The sequence below is a fragment of the Hemitrygon akajei genome, chromosome 10 (assembly GCF_048418815.1).
Source record: "Hemitrygon akajei chromosome 10, sHemAka1.3, whole genome shotgun sequence".
In the NCBI taxonomy this organism is placed as follows: Eukaryota; Metazoa; Chordata; class Chondrichthyes; order Myliobatiformes; family Dasyatidae; genus Hemitrygon; species Hemitrygon akajei.
In genome coordinates this window covers 147,441,726-147,462,194 of record NC_133133.1, presented here as the reverse complement: position 1 = coordinate 147,462,194, position 20,469 = coordinate 147,441,726, and the positions used below count along the sequence as shown (strand labels likewise).

The window sequence follows — 20,469 nt, the reverse complement described above, 5'->3', positions numbered from 1 at the left end:
TAGATAAGGTGAATGGTCAGAGAATTTTTCACCCCACATGAAGGTGAGTGTAAAACTAAAGGAGATCCAGTGGATGTAGTGTACCTCGATTTTCAGAAGGCATTTGATAAGGTCCCACATAGGAGATTGGTGGGTAAAATCAAAGCTCATGGCATTGGGGGGAAGACATTGACATGGATAGAAAACTGGTTGGCAGATAGAAAGCAAAGGGTAGCGGTGAATGGGTGTTTCTCGGAATGGCAGGTGGTGACTAGTGGGGTGCCACAGGGCTCGGTATTGGGACCACAGCTGTTTATGATTTACATCAACGATTTAGATGAAGGCATTGAGAATAACATCAGCAAGTTTGCTGATGATACTAAGCTGGGTGGCAGTGTGACATGTGATGAGGATGTTAGGAGAATTCAGGGTGACTTGGATAGGCTGAGTGAGTGGGTAGATACTTGGCAGATGACGTTTAATGTGAATAAGTGTGAGGTTATCCACTTTGGGAGTAAGAACAGGAAGGCAGATTATTATCTGAACGGTGTAAAGTTAGGTAAGGGAGAAATACAAAGAGATCTAGGAGTCCTTGTTCATCAGTCACTGAAGGTGAATGAGCAAGTGCAGCAGGCAGTGAAGAAGGCTAATGGAATGTTGGCCTTTATTACAAAGGGAATTGAGTACAAGAGCAAGGAAATCCTCTTGCATTTGTACAGGGCTCTGGTGAGACCACATCTGGAGTATTGTGTACAGTTTTGGTCTCCAGGGTTAAGGAAGGACATCCTGGCTGTAGAGGAAGTGCAGCGTAGATTCACAAGGTTAATTCCTGGGATGTCCGGACTGTCTTACGCAGAGAGGTTAGAGAGACTGGGCTTGTACACGCTGGAATTAAGGAGCTTGAGAGGGGATCTGATTGCAACATATAAGATTATTAAGGGATTGGACAAGATAGAGGCAGGAAATATGTTCCAGATGCTGGGAGAGTCCAGTACCAGAGGGCATGGTTTGAGAATAAGGAGTAGGTCATTTAGGACAGAATTAAGGAAAAACTTCTTCTCCCAGAGAGTTGTGGGGGTCTGGAATGCACTGCCTCGGAAGGCAGTGGAGGCCAATTCTCTGGATGCTTTCAAGAAGGAGCTAGATAGGTATCTTATGGATAGGGGAATCAAGGGATATGGGGACAAGGCAGGAACCGGGTATTGATAGTAGATGATCAGCCATGATCTCGAAATGGTGGTGCAGGCTCGAAGGGCCGAATGGTCTACTTCTGCACCTATTGTCTATTGTCTATTGACATTGGTTTAACGTGAGAGGGGAAAAATGTAAAGGTGGGGATCTGAGTGCTTGAGGCAGATGCAATTATAATGTTTAAAAAATATTTAGACATGTGCAGGGATACAAACCAGAGGGATATGGGTCCAATGCAAGCAAATGGGTCTGGTTAAAGACAACTTGGTTAGCAGCAACAAGTTAAACCAAAGGGACTGTTTCCATGCTATGACTATGACTTACCAGGTCTCTATTTTTTTTTAAGAATTTGGGTTAATAAGGCCACATTTTATATTTACCTCTTGAACACCATCTAACTGCATTTTGTAAGCTGAAGGGCATTAAGATATTTAACTTCATAAAATTTCAAACTTGTACATACCGGAATATGTACCGTATATTAATCATTACTTATACCACGTGTACAACAGCTTAATCAAATTTATAGAGAATTTTATGCCCTCTTACATGTTGGTACATTCATTGGTATTTCTAAATAAAATTCCAAAAATCAGAATCCTTAATCTGTCTGCTTCAATATACAAAAGGAGATTAAAAGGATTTTGTTATACAGACGTTTTACATCAGAATTTTAGTAAAGTAGGTCAAAATGCAGAAAACAAAAAAAAATTATAATTTTCTTTTAAAAATGTCACAAGTTTAAAGCAAGTATGATGAGCTCAGAAATTGCTTAACCACTATATATAGAAAAAAGTCCTTTATAATTTTAATCCAATCTCAAATAATTTACCTTAACAAATATTAATTTAATGTTAAATGTTAATTTTAATGTTGTCTCAGGTTGTTAGGATAAGGAAAAATGCATGTACAATGACTAATCCAATCAGCTTCCAGAATAATTATGGGACAATTGTATGCAGTAAAAATTTTTTTGAAATATATTTCAGACAGAGGAAACGAGTTAAGCCATCCATAAAATTTGATTCATTGATTTCCTTCCATTATAAATGACATTTGTTGATTGCATATCATGTATTTTGTAAACAATGATAAAATGTTGATTTTGGAAACAAGCTCACTGAATACACAGACAATGCTGAGGGTCATATAGTCAAGACAACATTTGGACATATTGCTTATTGTTACTTACCAATCTCCCTGAACAGTGTACTAAATAACTTTGGAAATACACACAATCCAATACATCACACAAGGTTTTTGATTACTGGAGAACAAACAGTTTGAAGAGTATTTTAAATGGAACTTAGATAGTAAAATATCTCAAAGGCTTTCATTACACCATGATGCAATGAAAAGAACATTTCATTCTTGGTCCAAACTACATTGTATTTGTTTTTATCCTGGTTCAAACCGGAAAGGCAATAGAGTAACTTTTAATCACATCACACTGATAATTACTGTATGTTTGACATTAACTATTCATGAGAAGTTAAGCATTTATGTTAATCCTAATGTCAAATCCAAAGTAAACCCGTTCAGACAGGAAACCCAATTAAAATTATGTAAGCAGCCTGGAAATTCAGCATACTTGTCAATGACATTTTAACACCCTAACTTTTAAAACTTTATAGGGGGGTCTTATGAGCACTATATATCAGTTTGATGCATAGTCAGGATAGAAGAAATCTCACTGCAGCATCTTTGAGCTCATTTTGAAAAGTCAAATATACTTACAGTTAGAAAAAGGAGAAAACAAATTGGACAATGGATTTTGAAAATGGCTACACGGTACATGTTGTGTATTTAATATTTGAGTAATATTGTAAATATATATTGTTTGATTAAGTATTCTTGTTCATTTAAATAACTTATTATGGGTTATATGTAAAAATACATGAATTGCATACACCATGACACCACTACATCAAACATACACACTTCTCTTAAAAGTAAAGACAAAGTTAGACCCACGTTCCTGGCTCTCACTTTCCTTTCAATTAATTTATATGTTTCAGAGTTACAAACAGTGGTGATGAGGAAGTTTTAAGTAAACCTGAAATGACTACCTACCTGTTGAAGCACAGCAAGACCTTAGAGTTTTAAAAAGGTGCAGTGAGAAACATGTCGAGTAAAAATATCAGTGAAGCACAAATTCTTTGGAATAGAAGACATGGTTAAGTTTAAAAAAAAAGCAGAAGGTGGAGGAATTCAGGTTTGTAAACAATGAGTATGGGTGATAACAATCATAAATTAAAAAAAGATCAGAAATGGCTAGCTACATCGGAAAGACACTACTGAAATATGCATACAGAGTTAATTGAGCGGTATTTTAAAACAAATGAAAGAGCCTATGAGAAACAAATACCAGGTTACTGAGTGCACTGCATTTAAAAGCATACAGATTGCTTTGTAGTTTAACTGCTCTAACCAAACCAGCTGAAAAGAGCTTTGCTGTATCTTTCTACCCATAAGTTTATTTTATCACCTTGCATAGTATATTCACTTGTCTTAGAAACACATCTTTTACCTTCAATGTACTTCTTCGAAATCTGCATTTCTTCTTGAATCACAGCTAATTACCTTGAGCAATTTCATGCTTTTCTTGATGGCTAACCTCACTAAATCCATTGTGGGTGATTGTCCGTCGTGTCCAACAATGACAGGAGGCCTGTGCAGGAGTTTTTTTAAAGTGGAAAAGCCATTGCACTTATCCATTGAGTGAACATATGCCATTACTGGGTGTCATAATTTTGGAGTTTTATTCAGCAGTGCAGCATAGAGCATTAAGGGGGGGGGGGGAATATTGCAAAATCTATGGTACCAAATGAGGTGATGAAATGAGTTCACACAGATAGCTTAGCCTCATTTTTACATTGCTGCATTAATATCCAAGTCCTCCTGAGTAAATTAATTGCTGACCCATAGTTGGATGACAGCATAAAAGAGCTTTATTCAAAACACTTTCCTCCTATCCACATAACCTCTTTCACAAATCAGGACCTAATTTATAACCTGATGACATAGTCTACCCCACAATTCAGCAGTCAATGATGGTATTCCCATGGAATCCAAAATGTACATATGATTATCAAAGGAACTGTGCAACTAGAGGTGGTAACGGACTTCTACCCCTGCTGCAGGTAAAGGCTTCAGCACACTGGAGGCACAGGAGAAGGAAAAGTTATGCTTTGCATTTCCACAAGAGTACACATGCAAACATATGGGAAAATATTATATGAAGTAGCTATTCTTTGATAGAATCAATCAAACTTTGTGCTAATGGTTTGTGGATAATTGTTAGAGCAGTGTCTATTATAAAGGGATTTGACATTGGGTAACCCAGTTGAAGTTTTCTCAGTTTGCTTGTTCTGCAAACCTTCATTGTCCTATTATTCCTCATCTTTTTTCATCTCCAACTCGCGTGTAGGTTTTTTGTTCTGTTCACCTTGGTTCTCCTGCAAGTCCAAACCTCGATTATGGAATATCATACAGAGTACCGGATACTTTGGTCACTTTGGGAACCCTGAATGGTGTTACTAATGGGATATCTTCAGTTAAGACTGGCCAACAAGCAGCATGTTCAGCATGTAGCTGCAGCTGCAGAGGGTCGTAAATTTAGTCAGCTCCATCTTGGGTACTGGCCTACAAAGTACCCAGGATATCTTCAAGGAGCAGTGTCTCAGAAAGGCAGTGTCCATAATTAAGGACCCCCAGCACCCAAGGCATGCCCTTTTCTCACTGTTACCACCCGGTAGGAAGTTCAGAAGCCTGAAGGTACACACTCAGCGATTCAGCAAAAGCTTCTTCCCTTGCTATCTGATCCCAAATGGCCATTAAACCCGTGAACACTACCTCACTTTTAAAATACATATTATTGCTGTTTTTGCATGATTTTTAATCTATTCAATATACATATACTGTAATATTATTTTTTCTTTTATATTATGTATTGCATTGAATTGATGCTTCTAAGTTAACAAATTTCACGAAACCTGTCGGTGATAATAAACCTGATTCTGACTCCGATGTAACTAGTCTGTTCAATTATAACTAGTTATCATACGAATTTTACAGAAGCATAGCCAGACATTACAGATTAGGAACACACATAAAATGCTGGAGGAACTCAGCATGCCAGGCAGCATCCATGGAAAGGAGAACATTTGATGTTTTGTGCCAAGGCCCTTCATCAGGACTGGAGAAAAAAAAAGATAAGGATTCAGAGCAGGAAGGTGGGGGGGGGGACACAAGGTGATAGGTGAAACTGTTAAGTGGGGGGGGAGGTAAGAAGTAAAGAGCTTGGAAACTGATTGGTGAAAGAGATACAGGGCTGCAAGGGGGAACCTGATAGGAGAGGGTGGAAGACCACAGAAGAAAGAACGGGGAGGAGCACCAGAGGGAGGTGATGGGCAGGTAAGGAGAAGGTGAGAAAGGGAAGTGGGAATTGGGAATGGTGAAGGGGGGGGGGGCAATACCAGAAGTTTGAGAAACCAATGTTCATGCCATCAGGTTGGATGCTACCCAGACGGAATATATGGTGTCGCTACTCCAACCTTGGTGTGGCCTCAGCGTGACAGTAGAGGAGGCCATGGACTGACATGTTGGAATGGGAATGGGAAGCTGAATTAAAGTTACAGATTAGGAATCTGAAAGGTCTGGCATCAACTGAAATGACAAGTTTATCTTCCTACAGCAATGCTATTCGGATATACCGGTACATCATCCTCTGCCTATAAATCCTGTGTCAGACTTCATGTCTCAATGAACTCCACCATTCCATTGCTTCCAACAAATGCAATTTTATAACAGTAATACCCCATTTAATCCTAAAAATGCTGTATATTTATGCTGTTTGCTTGCTGCTTCAATTTCTGTGGCTGCAAATGGGCAAAGAGAAGACAAAATAAATTTTTAAGCTATCTGGTTTCACAATGAGCAAATGCTCAGGGAAACAGTTCTGATCAAATATACAAATTTAATACCTAATAAATGACATAATTATACTGTGCAAATATAAAAGAGCATAATATGTTCACACATTAGTGGGCCACTTCACAACTTTAACAAATGGATTTCTAACTTTTCCATACTGCAAGCTTCTCACACAGCCTTTTGCTGCCCACTGGTTTGCAGTAATAGGTTTATAAAATGATTCCCTATGTGTTATACTTCTTTACAGTTTCCAAGCATTAAAGGTTTGCCTCCTACACCTACTGTTGAACAGCCACAAATTGTAAGGCCAATTATGATGCATGTAAGCCATCTGCCAATCAGTCACTGAAATTATCAATCAGTAGCTAAGAGTAAATGCGATAAGTACATCAAGGTTAGTTTATTTGCATCTTAATATCCATTGTATTAGACACCCTTATCAGCTTTGTAATAAACCAATTTTTAAAGCTCTGGGCTAGATCTTGTTAGTTGCGTAATACCCTGGTTCATATCTTTAATGTTATGCTGTATGTATTTAATTTAGTGGTTCTGTAAGAACAGTCTTCTCAGCTTTCAGCCTGTTTAGGTTATTGTTGGAGATAAGGGATGATGAGGAATGTGTGCCATCCATTTAGGATGGTGGAACTGAGGGGAGGTTTTTCCGGGCGAGGGACACTAAGATTGGCCTTGGGGTTTTGGTTCAGCGGGTGATGAAGAGGGAAGATGCTGGGGAGAGCCGGTTGTAGGATACGACCCGGTGGGAGACCCATTTGTTCGAGGTGGATTGCGATCGACGTTCGGAAGGTGGTGTGTGCCTTCACGCAGACCAAGGGCCCAAAACAGAGTGACAGAGAAGTTCAAGATGGGTTCCAACTTGTGCACATTTGACTGTTTAATTAAAATGGGCCCTTTTCTTTTTGTTTTTCTTTACGAACCCTTTAGTTAAGATTCATTAATATAATTCCTTTAATCATATGCAGTGTACTGTCTGTCATTTCGTGGCACTAATTTGTAACACGGTAGCAAATTACACAGCAGCCACACAAATCAGGGTTTGGGTGGGAGAACCGTCTCAATCTCATGAGTTTGGCGGGACCGGAGAGTGTTTTCCCTAGACTTACGCAGCCAAGGAAACCGGGGGTTCAGTTGTCCATTCTGAAAAAATCATCATCTCTACCACTGCAATTATTGCAACCCTATTCTTATTTATTAGCTGGATTCAGATAATAAATTGTGCTCATCCAAAGCACTGGCACCCCATGTGTGCATCTCCGTGGTAACAGGATCCTGATATCACCTTCTAAACATCTTTGAAAACTTGGGGGAAATGCTGGGTAGAAAATGTAAACACATATAAAATTATAGTAAATAATTAAAAATAATGGTTTTGAAAACAAAAATAAAAACAACTCAAATGTATACATAACATTAAACTACTGCAAACAAGCTTTTTTTCCCAATTTGATTCAATACCTGAAGTCCTACAATCACCAATGTAATTAAATATCACATGTAATTGATATCACACCAGCCAACCTGGTGCCAAATCTGAGAAGCAGTTCCCCATACCAATGCTGCAATAAACTCTATAAGACTGGGGTATGCCACAGGTTTCCAAGGGTCAAATCATCAGACATGCTTTCAGTGTCTTGTGATAATTCAGTAAAGGCATTGAACACTGGACTGTCAACACTGACTTGCCCAGACATCCAAACTCTCACCCTGGTGTCGATCTCAACAATCTTTCTAAGTATGCACTGGTGAATGATTTGTAGATGATGTCAATGTTAGTGCATTTGAATGGCTAAAAGTTGAGAGTCATCTGTCTCGGGAAGGAATGGGACCTCTGGTACAATCTGGGTCTTGGGTGTTGAGTGCAAAGAAGAGAGTCAAGGGGATTGAGGAGTGCTAATTGAGGCCAGGCTTATACTGTACACTCAGTAGCCACTTTATTAGGTACACCTGCTCGTTAATGCAAATATCTAAACAGCCAATCATGTTGCAGCAACTCAATGCATAAACGCTTTCAGGTATGATTAAAGGCTCGGTTGTTGTTCAAAGCAAATACCAGAATGCAGAAGAAATGTGATCTAAGTGACTTTGACTGTTGAATAATTGCTGGTGCCAGGTGGGGTGGTTTGAGTATCTCAGAAACTGCTGATCTTCTGGGATGTTCATGCATAGCAGCCTTGTTGATGAGAGAGGTAAGGGAGAATAGCCAGACTGGTTCAAACTTACAGGAAGGCGACAGTAGCACAAATAACCATGTGTTACAACAGTGGTGTGCTGAATAGCATCTCTGAATGCACAACATGTCAAACAAAGTAGATGGGCTACTGCAGCAAATGCAACAAATATACACTCAATATATATAATGGTCTTTTTAAATTTCTTAAATCAGCAGGTCATGAATAGTAGTTTTAGTGTTTCACTGCTTTGTCATGCCTTTTGAGGGGTCCATCCTCATTTGAGAGGTCCATCCTCATTTGAGATTTAGCTCCTTCAGCAGATAGCTACTGAAATTAATTAATTTGAGCCAACTGAAATTAATTCCAAACCCTTGGTCCTAACATTTATTGAACAAGTAAAAAGACAACAATAGGAAAGCACTGGTAAACTTATGATTTATAAAAATGTGCTTTTGAATGATGAGAGAAAACAAAACCTGATCGTCACACTCCATAACAGATGAAACTTTCTGCTAGGGCAGGCATGTTGGAAGGAGCAGATTACAGGGGAAAACTATAATGGGTTAGGATTTCTGCTTCAGATCTGCCTTAAATCTAATGCAGTTCCTTGAGCTGGAATGTATCCTCACTGCATATCAGGCTTTGGTGGGAATCATTCACTGCCCAAAGAGAAGTTTGCAATGCAAAGATAGAAAAATACCAGCATCCAAAGGGGTGGGTGGGAACCGTAAAGTCACACATGGTCTCACATAAAGGCTCAGAGACAAGTGTCATAAACCAGATAAATACCTTGTTGGTAAATGAAGAGAAAGAGGAAGGTGACAAGTGCTTTCAAAACACAACTCTCTCAATCCTCTAGGGCAGCACAATAGTAGTTTATAGAGCTACTGACTCAAGCTGCAGTCCCCAGATGGGATCCTGCTTTCTGGTGTTCTCTACCATGTCACTGTGTGGGTTTCCCCATGGTGCACCAGTTTCTTCCCACATCCCAAAAAAGTCTCCAGGTTGGTAAGTTAATAATCACAGGTTGGTAGGTAGTAATGGAAGAACACTTGCTACGTTCCAAAGATGCTATAGAATTTTGGATAACAACTAGTATATCCACTCTCTCCAACGCCAATGATAAATGGAAATGATCATTATTTCCAAAGAAATACAAAATAGTAATTTGCTGCAGGATATGCAAATAGTTTAAATAGTACACATTGTATAATAGTCAGATTTCTTACCTGTTCCATTCTTAAAGCAGGTTTTGTGCATTTTACCCTTGAAGAGTTCTAATCCTATAATGGCATAGATGATAATTACAAACAGCACCAACAAAGCAATGTGTAACAACGGGACCATAGCCTTGATGATTGAGTTTAATACCACCTGGAGGCCTGAAAGAAAAACAAAAAAAATTTACAATATTAATGATGAAGTCCAGAAGGTTATTTTTCAGAAATTATCTTAGATATTGGATTAACTGAGTAAGTTATGTAAGAATGGAGATGCATGAATTGCTTGAATCTGGAGCAACAATCAATCTGCGGGATGAGCTAAATGGGTTGTGCAGCATCTATGAGGGAAAGAAACTGCCAATGCTGTGGGTCACAATCCTGCATCTGGGCTGAGCATTCTTCCTGAAGACCAATAATTTGTCTCAATTCTATATTGGACTTATCCAAACTTAATATTCCAAACTCAAAATTCAAGAAGCTTAATATTTATAATTGTGCTGTTAAATGAATAAAGTAGCTGATTTAATAAAATATTTTACCGATTATACAAATTTTGATTAAATGTATTTGTAATAAAGTGCTAATACACACATTAGAAAATACTACACACCTGAAATTAAAAAACAGGGCGACCTTAAGCGTGAAGTAATTTTATCCCTTGTAAGGACTTCTCAAATAATGGTAGAGAACATTCTGCATAAGGAGCGTTTTTCACAGTATGGCTTCAGACTTCACTGGCAAATGTCACCATTTTAGCAACTGAAACACCTTCTCAGGATTCATGCTGCCTGATGTTGCTATAAACCCCCACTAAAATTTCTGCAAAGTTCTAAACACTTACTACGTTCAGGTAATCTCTCTGCATTTTGGGATAGGTTCTCTAATCTGGAAATAAGGAAGGTGATTCAGAATCCCTCCAATTTCAGGACCAGTGATTGTCAATCATTCAAATGGAATACACAAAACATTTATTCTTAACTTTTAAAAATAACTCTTAATATTTATTTTGGACTAATTGGATTAATGCAAGTACTCAGCTTCTCTAAAAATATAGTTGATTCTGAGAATTGATATCAATGCAATAAAATGCTCTTTGAATGTGTAGAATTACTTCATAATTCATGAACACTAGAAAAATAAACCAGTGACACACAATGTATTTAATCACATCACCCCAAATATTTTGGTTTGTAGAACTGTAACTAATGTGCTTTGTGAGTAGAATGAAATAGGAAGAACATTAGGAAGAAGATTAATAAAATATTCTCTCAAAAATAAAAAATAAAAATAAAAGAAAATAACAGGTAAAACAATGAAAATCTCCCACACAATCCTGTAACTAAATCAAGCAAAGCAGAGGAGTCCTTTGAAGATAGCCCAACAGCTACTGTAAAAAGGCAAAATGAAAAATGAAATAGGGCAATCATGGTAATAAAAAAACACCAAAATCAATTAAAGGTAGCAAAGAAGGACTTCAGTTAGAAAATCACATAGCAGTATCAGTTTTAGTGGGTCTGTGAAACAGCATGCAGCAAAACATAAATTAGTAGGGTTTGCAAATAGGCACAAAAACAATTTTGTCTTCCAGAGATAGATATGTAATAGATATAGATTATATATCAAATATACCAAATGAGCAATATTAGAGTGAAAAAGTGGCGGGTTTATAGATCCTCAGATTTTTTTTCTCCAGTCCTGCCAGAACGTTGACTGTACTTTTTTTTTCCATAGATGCTGCCCGGCCTGCTGAGTTCCCCCAGCACTTTATGTGTGTTGGTCGGATTTCCAGCATCCGCAGATTTTTTTGTTGTTTGGCGCTTATAGATCAGTATGTTGAGAAACCAGCAAGGAAACAATCTATTTTAAATCCTGTATGGTGCAGGGACAAACTTCTGATAGTTAAGGAGCCTTTAGGGATTTTAACAAGAGGTAGATTTTATAAGATGCAAGAAATAGAGTTGGATCAGAAGCCAGGTCTTAAATCTTAATAAAGCAAACTACAAAGACACAAGGCATAAATTCACTCTGACAAACTTGAAAATCTATGTTAAAAAGAAAGGTAAAAAGAAAAAAATATTAAGTAAGCAATGGTTAACACTTAAAGAATTATAAATAATTTATAAAAGAAACCCCCATAAGGCAATAAAAGGGATGGTGTGTCAACCATGAAGATATTAAAGATGGTATTGTTAAACTTATAACCCAGCAAATTGGTGAAGTGGTTGCAGATTTTCCAGTCAACTGGATTTCACTTCTTTTTAAATTAAAAATGCCACATCTTTAATTTACATTTTTAAATATACAGTATCATTAATAATATGCAACTTGTGAGTTTGAATGGAGCACAGGAACTTGGTACCCAATGAGAGGACACAGAATGTTGGTCCTGGTGAGTTGCAAAGGAGCATGGGAACCAGAGCCCACAGCAAACATTACAAAGTGAGATAGATGCCTAAGCATTGGGGATTCTGAGTGGTTTATGGGAGTTTTGCTGCATAGGTAATGGAAAAACCTTATTACTTTGCCAAAAAATAGCCTGAGGATTGGTGAAACTTTCGGCAAAGAAGGGCTAAGGTATGGACATCAAAGAAAAGTAGAATAGCAGAGTAATCTAGTGATAAACTTAAAATGAGAATGTGATGAGTTCTTTGGGCGTCAAAAAGATAAAATATAAAATAGTAAGAAAAATAATGTTGACCCTCCCCCCTCCCCTTAACCCTCCCCCCCCTTAACCCTTATCTAAAGAAAGGAAAAAAAAAAGAAAGAAAAAAGAAAAAGATTGCCTGGATATCAGAGGACCCCCACATGCTCCATGGAGTTCAAAAAATTTTTAATATTTATTTTTACTTTCCCCAATTACTATGATTTTATCTTCAAAGGACCTGTGTATTTAATCCTATCTTTTGTAAAAAAAAAGATAAAGTAAACATGGACCTCTTAAAGACTGGGATGGGAAGGAGTTATATTGGGCTATAAGAGAAATGCAAAGAAATTAACCATGTACTTTGAGTCTGCCTTCAGAAATCCTCACTAAACTACTGAAAAGCACAACTCCAAAATAATTAAAGAACTTAGAAAAATATCTTAGACAAAGATCCAATGAATTTCCTTCTACCGACACTTGGCTGAACGTTCTCAATTTCTTCAACTCCACTCACTTCCTCCAGAACAAAAGTGGAGGATAGGAACTCACATGGTACCACAAAATTCTCTCCATTTGTGGAAACAGGGCCTTGTTCCTCAGCTCTTCTTCTAGTACATCAATGACTGTACTGGTGCTGCTTACTGCATTCATAGAGAGCATGAAAATTACATTATTTTTGCTGCTGATTTCCAGCCAGTTCTCACATAAACAGGGCCTATCTCCAATTCCTCATGTCCTCACAGACCTTTCCGAGTCTCTTGTTTCCACCTTATGAAATAGGCTGGCAACAAACATCTGTTACAAGCCCAGAATCCCATTGTCTCTTTTAAATCATGAGAAGTTCTCAGGGTGTAAATAGAGACAATGTACCTATGTAGTGGCAGTACGATGATGATAAGTTGCAGATTTAAAATTGTTAGTGAAAGTATTACAGGCGAGAAAAGGAAACATTTAATTTCAGTCATTGAATTGTTGAGAGCTGGAATACACTGCCTGAAAGGAAGATAGAATATCAACATTCAAAAGAGAATGGGAAAATTAATGAAAGGATAAAGAAACCCTGCAGGATCTTTGTATCATAGAGCTGGAACAGCAATAATAACCAAAGGGCTATCTGTGCTATTATTTAATGATCCAACAATTACAGCACAATTTTCAAGAGCCTCACAAATTGCCTTTAATACTTTCCTCTGAATAGGAAGCCTTTCAGAGTAGCACTCTCTATTAACTGTTTTTGATTGACACCAGATCCAGCGTCTGAAGTTACAAACCCTGACAAGTGGAGGAACATTGCAAAATTGTTTGTCTGGAATTTATAAAACAAAAGATATGTTGCCAGTATAATGCTCTCTAGTCTCCAGATGCCTGCAGAATTAATTGAAAGCACATATAATGGAAACATGGGGATTCATTGTACAGATTCCAATTAGTATTGACTTAAATATCTGTATCAAATATTAATTTCATTGGTAATAATGCTCAGGCAAATGAATGACAAAAATAGGTTTAATTCCACATTCATGTGCTAATTGATCATAATTTGGGAATTATTTCTAACTATTCTGGCATTCATCCATGAATGATTAGCTTAAATTTATGTACTTTAGAAGCTGCTCAATACAACTACTGATGCAGAAGAGCTGACCTTTTCAAAACGATTTGGTCTGTATATGCATCAGAAGTAACATACCAGTTCAACTTTGCCCTGTATGAATGTGTGTTCATAGAAGGAACAAACTAAGACACACTTTATAAATGATGTTGGTTGCAGCATTCTGAGGAATGTGAAGAAACACCTTCTTCAAAAACTAAAAGACCAAATAGCACAAAAGATAAAGGAGGGAATACCAGAAGACCATAAGGACTTAAGACATAGGAATAGAATTAGGCAACTCGGTCCATTGAGTCTGCTCCACCATTCTATCATGGCTGCTTTATTACTCCCTCTCAACCCCATTCTCCTGCCATCTTCCCATAACCGTTGATTAATCAAGAACCTATCAACCTCTGTTTTAAGTATACTCAATGATTTGGCTTCCACAGCTGTCTGTGGCAATGAATTCTACAGATTCACCACCCTCTGGCCAAATAATTCTTTCTCATCTCTCTTCCCTCTATTGTGAGGCTGTGCTCTCTTGTCTGAGGTTCACCCACTATAGGAAACATCCTCTCCACATCCACTCTGTCTAGTTTTTCAATCAGATTCCACCCCACCATTCTGCACCGGATGCAATAGATGATCCGAACAGACTCACAAGTGAAGTGTTGCCTCACCTGGAAGGACTGTCTGGGGCCCCGAATGGTGGTAAGAGAGGAGGTGTAGGGACAGGTGTAGCACTTACGCTTGCAGGGATAAGTGCCAGGTGGGAGATCCGTGGGGAGGGACATGTGGATCAGGCAGTCATGGAGGGAATGATCCCTGTGGAAAGCGGAGATGGGTAGAGAGGGAAAGATGTGCTTAGTGGTGGGGTCCTGTTGAAGGTGGCAGAAGTTGCGGAGGATAATTGCTGGATCGTTGGTTATGTACATACTGTTCCACATAACATCCTTCGTTCCAGGACATCTCAAATGTCCTCTTTCTTTAAGAATTGTAGTTTCCCTTCTGCCGTCATCAATGATGCCCTCACCCGCATCTCCTCCATTTCCTGCACTTCAGCACTCACCCCATCCTCCCATCACCACAACGGCATAATTCCCTCCCCCCATCCCAGTTTCACTCTGCCTCCCTCATGGTTCTGCCTCCTTCTACTACCCATAGTGCTTTCCCCTTACATTCCTTCTTCACCTTTCCTGCCTATCCGCTCCCTGCTTCCCCTCCCCCACCCCTTGATCTTTCCTCTGATTGGTTTTTCACCTGGCACCTACCACCCTCCCCCACCTTCTTTATAGGGCCCCTGCCCACTCCCTCTTCAGTCCTGATGAAGGGTCTCAGCCCAAAACGTTGACTGTTCGTTTCCACGGATGTTGACCGACCTGCTGAGTTCCTCCAGTGTGTTGTGCATATTGAATAAATTTATATATACACTTCTGATAATTTGGTACTTGTGTGCAGTTCTGGGTTCCTATTTAAATATCTGCCAGGATTCACTTACATTTGTCTCAGTCGATTGAACTAGCATTATTATAAACTTAAGATATCAGATTCAAGATTTGTACTGAGCAGATAATGAATAAGCTGCAAATAATTGTAAAATATAATTGTGGGTGGTTACAACAACATTTTGCTAAAACAGATTTAATAAAATCCACTGTTTTTACTGGATTTCACTCAGCAGAGTAGTTCGTTCTACTATGCCTTAGGAAAAATGTGCATTTAATCATATAAATCTCCAATCATCCAGTTAATGAACTCTGGAATTAATGTCTGGTATCACTCATGCTGTAGAAATTCTTATCTTTTTCCAAATAGGATGATGTGACTCCAGACCCTCTCCATGGGATTTTATGCTCTTGCATTTTTAACTTCATGGTGCCTTTACTGGAAAGCAAGATCTTCACGGACATCAGTACCATAAGTAAAGTTCATCATCATGTGCTGTGTCATAGACATAGGCAATCATGGTCTCAAGACCATAATTGTGAAGTGGTTTGCCGATGTCTTTTTTCTGGGGAGTGTCTTTACAAGATGGGTGACCCCAGCCATTATCAATACCCTTCAGAGACTGTCTGCCTGGCGTCAGTGGTCACATAACCAGGACTTACGCACCAGCTGCTCATACGACCATCCACCACCTGCATCTTCAGCATGCTATTACTCATACTGGAGCCTCAGTAATTCACCTACTGACAGAACCGATCAACTGACGTACCCATTGCCACAGCACTACACACGCTGTCCTCACTCAACTGGATAAGAAGGATGCTTATGTTAGAATGCCGTCCTTGGACCACAGTTCAGCATTCAACACCATAAATTCTCCCCAGGCTCAACAAGAAGCTCAGAGACCATGGCCTGCACCCCGCCTTGTGCAGCTGGATCTGGACTATCTGTCAGATCGCCAACAGGTGGCAAGGATGGGCACCCTCACCTCTGCCCCTCAACACAGGAGCCCTCCCAGGGCTGTGTCATGAGCCCCCTCCTCTACTCCCTATATACCCATGACTGCATTGCCATGCACAGCACCAATCTGCTGATCAAATTTGCAGAGACACGACATTGACATTCCTTATTTCCAAGAATGATGAGACAGCCTACAAAGGAGAAGGCACCACTGTGTCAGTGCATTGACAAGAAAACGAACTCTCCCTCAATGCCGAAAAATGAAGAACGTGATCATGAAATACAGGAGACAGGCTAGCCCCTATTGACATCAATGGGACTGTAGTTGAGAGGTTGAGTAGTACATACTGTGTGGGGACAAAAGCACAACAGTGCTTCTTTCACCTCAGACGGCTGAAGAAGTTTGGCATAAGTCTACAGATCCTCAGGACTTTCTACAGGGACACCAATGAGAGCATCCTGACCGACTGTGTCACCGCCTGGTACGGGAACTGTACTACCCTCAATCGCAGGGCACTGCAGAGAGTGGTGTGGACAGTCCAGCCCATCTGTGAATATGAATTGTCCTCTGTTCAGGACATTTACAGCAGCAGGTGCATAAACAGGTCCCAGAGGAACATCAGGAACTCCAGCTACCCTCGCCATAAACTGTTTCAGCTGTTTCTGTTTGGCAAACAGTACCACACCATTACGACCAGGACCAACAGACTCTGGGACAGCTTCTTTCACCAGGCCATCAGATTGATCAATACACATTGATCTGATCGCATATCTGACTGTACATACATGTACACAAAACAATTATATATACAATCTTAGTGTTTGGGCAATATCCTCCCACATTTCCCTTCCTTATTGCTTATACATATATCTATGGAGATGCAACATAAAGATTTTTACTCCCTCAAGTTGTGAGATGGATGTAAAAAATAAAATTCTAATTCACTTGACCCTGACTGAAGGGGGGGGGGGGGGCTAAGCAGGTACTATACATTGCCCAAGGGGACCTGCTGGCAAGCAAAAGAAGGAGCGTCCTACATTTCCTTTGGTAGGGACGCACCTCCACCTCGCCATACAATGTAATGCGAGCTCACTTAAATACTTATAGTGTCTTACTCCAACCACCAGTAGTTAACTCCAATTCAAAGCAAGATGTCTTAAAATTTTACAAATCACTATAGAATAACCTTCACATCTGCGATACATATCACAATAACACAAACAAAAATGCTTTGCAGAATCTCTCAGGAACGTCAATATGTCCAAAAATTAACAAAATGCTCATTGCCAATTTCTGCATCCTTTGACGCTAGTTAAGACTATGAAAGAGTCAATAACATGCAATGCATTAGCTTATGCTCATGGGAAGAAGTGAGCTTTCACCTCTCATCAAGACTCAGCTTTTAATAACATACACAGTTATACAAAGTGATATCCATTTCAAACTATTCCTGAGTGATTAAATAGGAAAAACAACGCCAAAGACGTAGGTCCTCACAACTGGAACATGATGCAACATTTTTAATAGGACCATCATGGACAAAACATCATATTTGAAGTGATTTACACAAGACATTTCTGTTAATGTTTCTCTTTTGAAAGCCTACCACAAACACCTGAACATCTGGTTACAAGAAGACAGTTATCTGCAAGTGCATCTTTGAAGGTAAAGGCCTCGAAGCCTCAAAATACTTTGAAGTCTGAAGTGATTGGTGACTGGGGACATAAGCAAGTTTAGACTGAGTCCTCTGAGCCTTGCAAATGTTACAGATGGATATCTGGCACCTTGCATTTACAAAGTACAGAGTAAATTTATTATTAAAGTACATACTGTATATGTCACCATATACAACCTTGAGCTGTGTTTCCTTGTGGGCTTATACAGCAGATCCAAGAAACACAATGGAATCTATGAAATGCTGCACCCAGTAGGATGGACAAACAACCAACGTGCAAGAGGCAAGCTGTGCAAATACAAAAGAAAACAAACAAATAAATAAGCAATAAATATTGTGAACACGAGATGAAGAGTCCTTGAAAATGACTCCACTGGTTGTGGGAACAGTTCAGCAGCTGGGCGAGTAAGTTATCCCCTTTGGTTGAGGGGTAATAATTGTTCCTAACCTGGTGGTGAGAGTCCTGAGGCTCCTGTACCTTCTTCCTGATGGTAGCAGTGAGAAGGAAGCATGACCTGGGTGGTGGGGGTCCTTGATGATGGATGCTGCTTTCCTGCACCAGCACTCCATGCAGATGTGCTCAGTGTTCAGGTTTTAATGTGCTCAGGTTTTAACCTGTGATAGACTAGGCTGTATCCACTACTTTTTGTAGGACTTTCCATTCAAAGACATCGGTGCTTCCATACTAGGCCATGATGCAAGCAGTCAATATACTCTCCACTGCAGACCTATAGAAGTTTGTCAAAGTTTTAGATGTCATATGTAATCTTTGCAAACTTAAAAGGAAGTTGAAGTTCTACCCTGCTTTCTTCATAATTGCACTTATGTGCTGGGCCCAGGACAGATCCTCTGAAATGATAATACTGAGGAACTTAAAGTTGCTGACTGTCTCCACCTCTGACCCTCTGATGAGGACTTGCTCCTGGACGTCTGATTTCCTCCTCCTGAGGTCACTAATCAGCTCCTTACTGACATTGAGTGAGAGCTTTTTATTGTGGCACCACTCAGCCAGATTTTCAATCTCCCTCCTATATGCTGATTCATCACCACCTTTGATTCATCAACAACACAGGTTGTCTCAGCCTATGGTACACAGAATCATATTTTCTACAAACAGGATTAAGTTTTAGATAAAATTCCCAAATACCTCAAACAAAAACTGTGCAGCTCAGTAGAATTTATAGCCAACAGCCCATTTGTAAATTCTCTTTAGTTGGCCTATCACCAGTAATCATGCTTCATTGAATAGAAGAAAATGTTGGTAGCTCACTTCTTACTCTGTCAAAAGAGTAATGTTGAATTCCACTTTCCGCCACTGTCTAGAAGGAGTTGGTACGTTCTCCCTGTGAGTTTCCTCTGGGCACTCGCCTCCCTCCCACAGTCCAAAGCTGTACCACTTAGTAGGTAAATTGGTCATTGTAAATTGTCCCAATTAGGCTAGGGTTAAATCAAGGGTTGTTGGGTGGCAGGGCTCAAAGGGCTTATTCCATGCTGTATCTTAATTTATAAATAAATACATCTTCTCTTCGGTTGTCCATCAGAATCTGATGACGACGTCCACTCCTTTAACGGTGAGATTTTTGATGACTATACAGTCCTATCGTGGACCCACAAGTTCTATTGCATGTGGGACATGTATATGTGGTAGTGGTGGTAGTGATGGCAACCATGGCTGCATTTCTCCTGGCTCTGTCCTGCTGTCTTCTGGTTGTTCTTTCCATCTCCAGAATATGAATCCCATCCCTACACAGCTGTCGCCAAGTGATACAGTCAGCAGCAACATCTTCCAGGTCCTCGGGTCTGATCTTGCACTTCCTTAAAGCATTCTTCATCTGATCCCTATAGCGCTTCTTCAGCCCTCCAGCTGAGCATCAACCATGATGTAGCTGGCCGTATAACACTCTGCGGGGTAGCCAACATGGAGACATCCTTACCACGTGCCCCAGCCACTGCAACTGACGCTGGGTGATCATGGCCTCAAAACTTCTGTAGTTGGTCTTTACAATGTGAGGCACCCACTCATGCCAAGTAATTCCCAGGATGCGCAGAAGGCAGCTTATGTGGAAGCGCTCCAAAGACTTGATGTGACGGCTGTAGGTTACCCAAGCTTCACAGCCATAAAGGAGGGTGGCGACACAGACCACTTGGTATTGATGCACCATCAATAACTCTCGGAGACGGGAGGTGAACGATAGGCTTTTATTAGCAACAAAAGGGACCACGACATCTTGGAGACTGAGGGAGGAGCAGTGCCTCCAATCGCCTTTATACAGGGGTCTGTGGGAGGAGCCACTGGAGCAGTCAGCAGAGGGGCGTGTCCAGACAGGTATACATAGTTTACCATAGGTATACAGCGACCGTTGTGGAGGGACGAAGGCTCCTGTTTTTAAAGACTCTACACCGAAGTTTCCCAAAGGCAGCTGATGCTTGTTTAACGCAGCTCTGGATGTCGTCGTCAATGCCGTTATCCTCAGACAGAATGCTTCCCAGACATTTGAAAGATGGCACTACTGACAGCTTTTCATCACCAACAGTGAAGGCAGGTAGGGTGGGTGGGACTCTGGTACTCCATTGGCAAACCACTTCTGTCTTGGTGGTATTGACGGTCAGCCCCATCCTGCTGTACGCTCTC

At 39.9% G+C, this 20,469-nt stretch overlaps 1 protein-coding gene across 9 annotated transcripts in view; it reads right to left on the bottom strand.

Moving 5' to 3' along the window:
- cacna1c (calcium channel, voltage-dependent, L type, alpha 1C subunit) overlaps positions 1-20,469 on the bottom strand; it is a 737,294-nt gene that overhangs the window by 352,125 nt on the left and 364,700 nt on the right. For all 9 annotated transcript variants that reach the window (XR_012100621.1, XM_073059289.1, XM_073059283.1 and 6 more), the window contains exon 6: positions 9,524-9,676. Coding sequence is in view for 8 of the 9 variants with exons in the window: in XM_073059289.1 (XP_072915390.1) it covers positions 9,524-9,676 (153 nt within the window). In the remaining variant the exon portion in view is untranslated. The remainder of the gene's footprint in view (positions 1-9,523; positions 9,677-20,469) is intronic.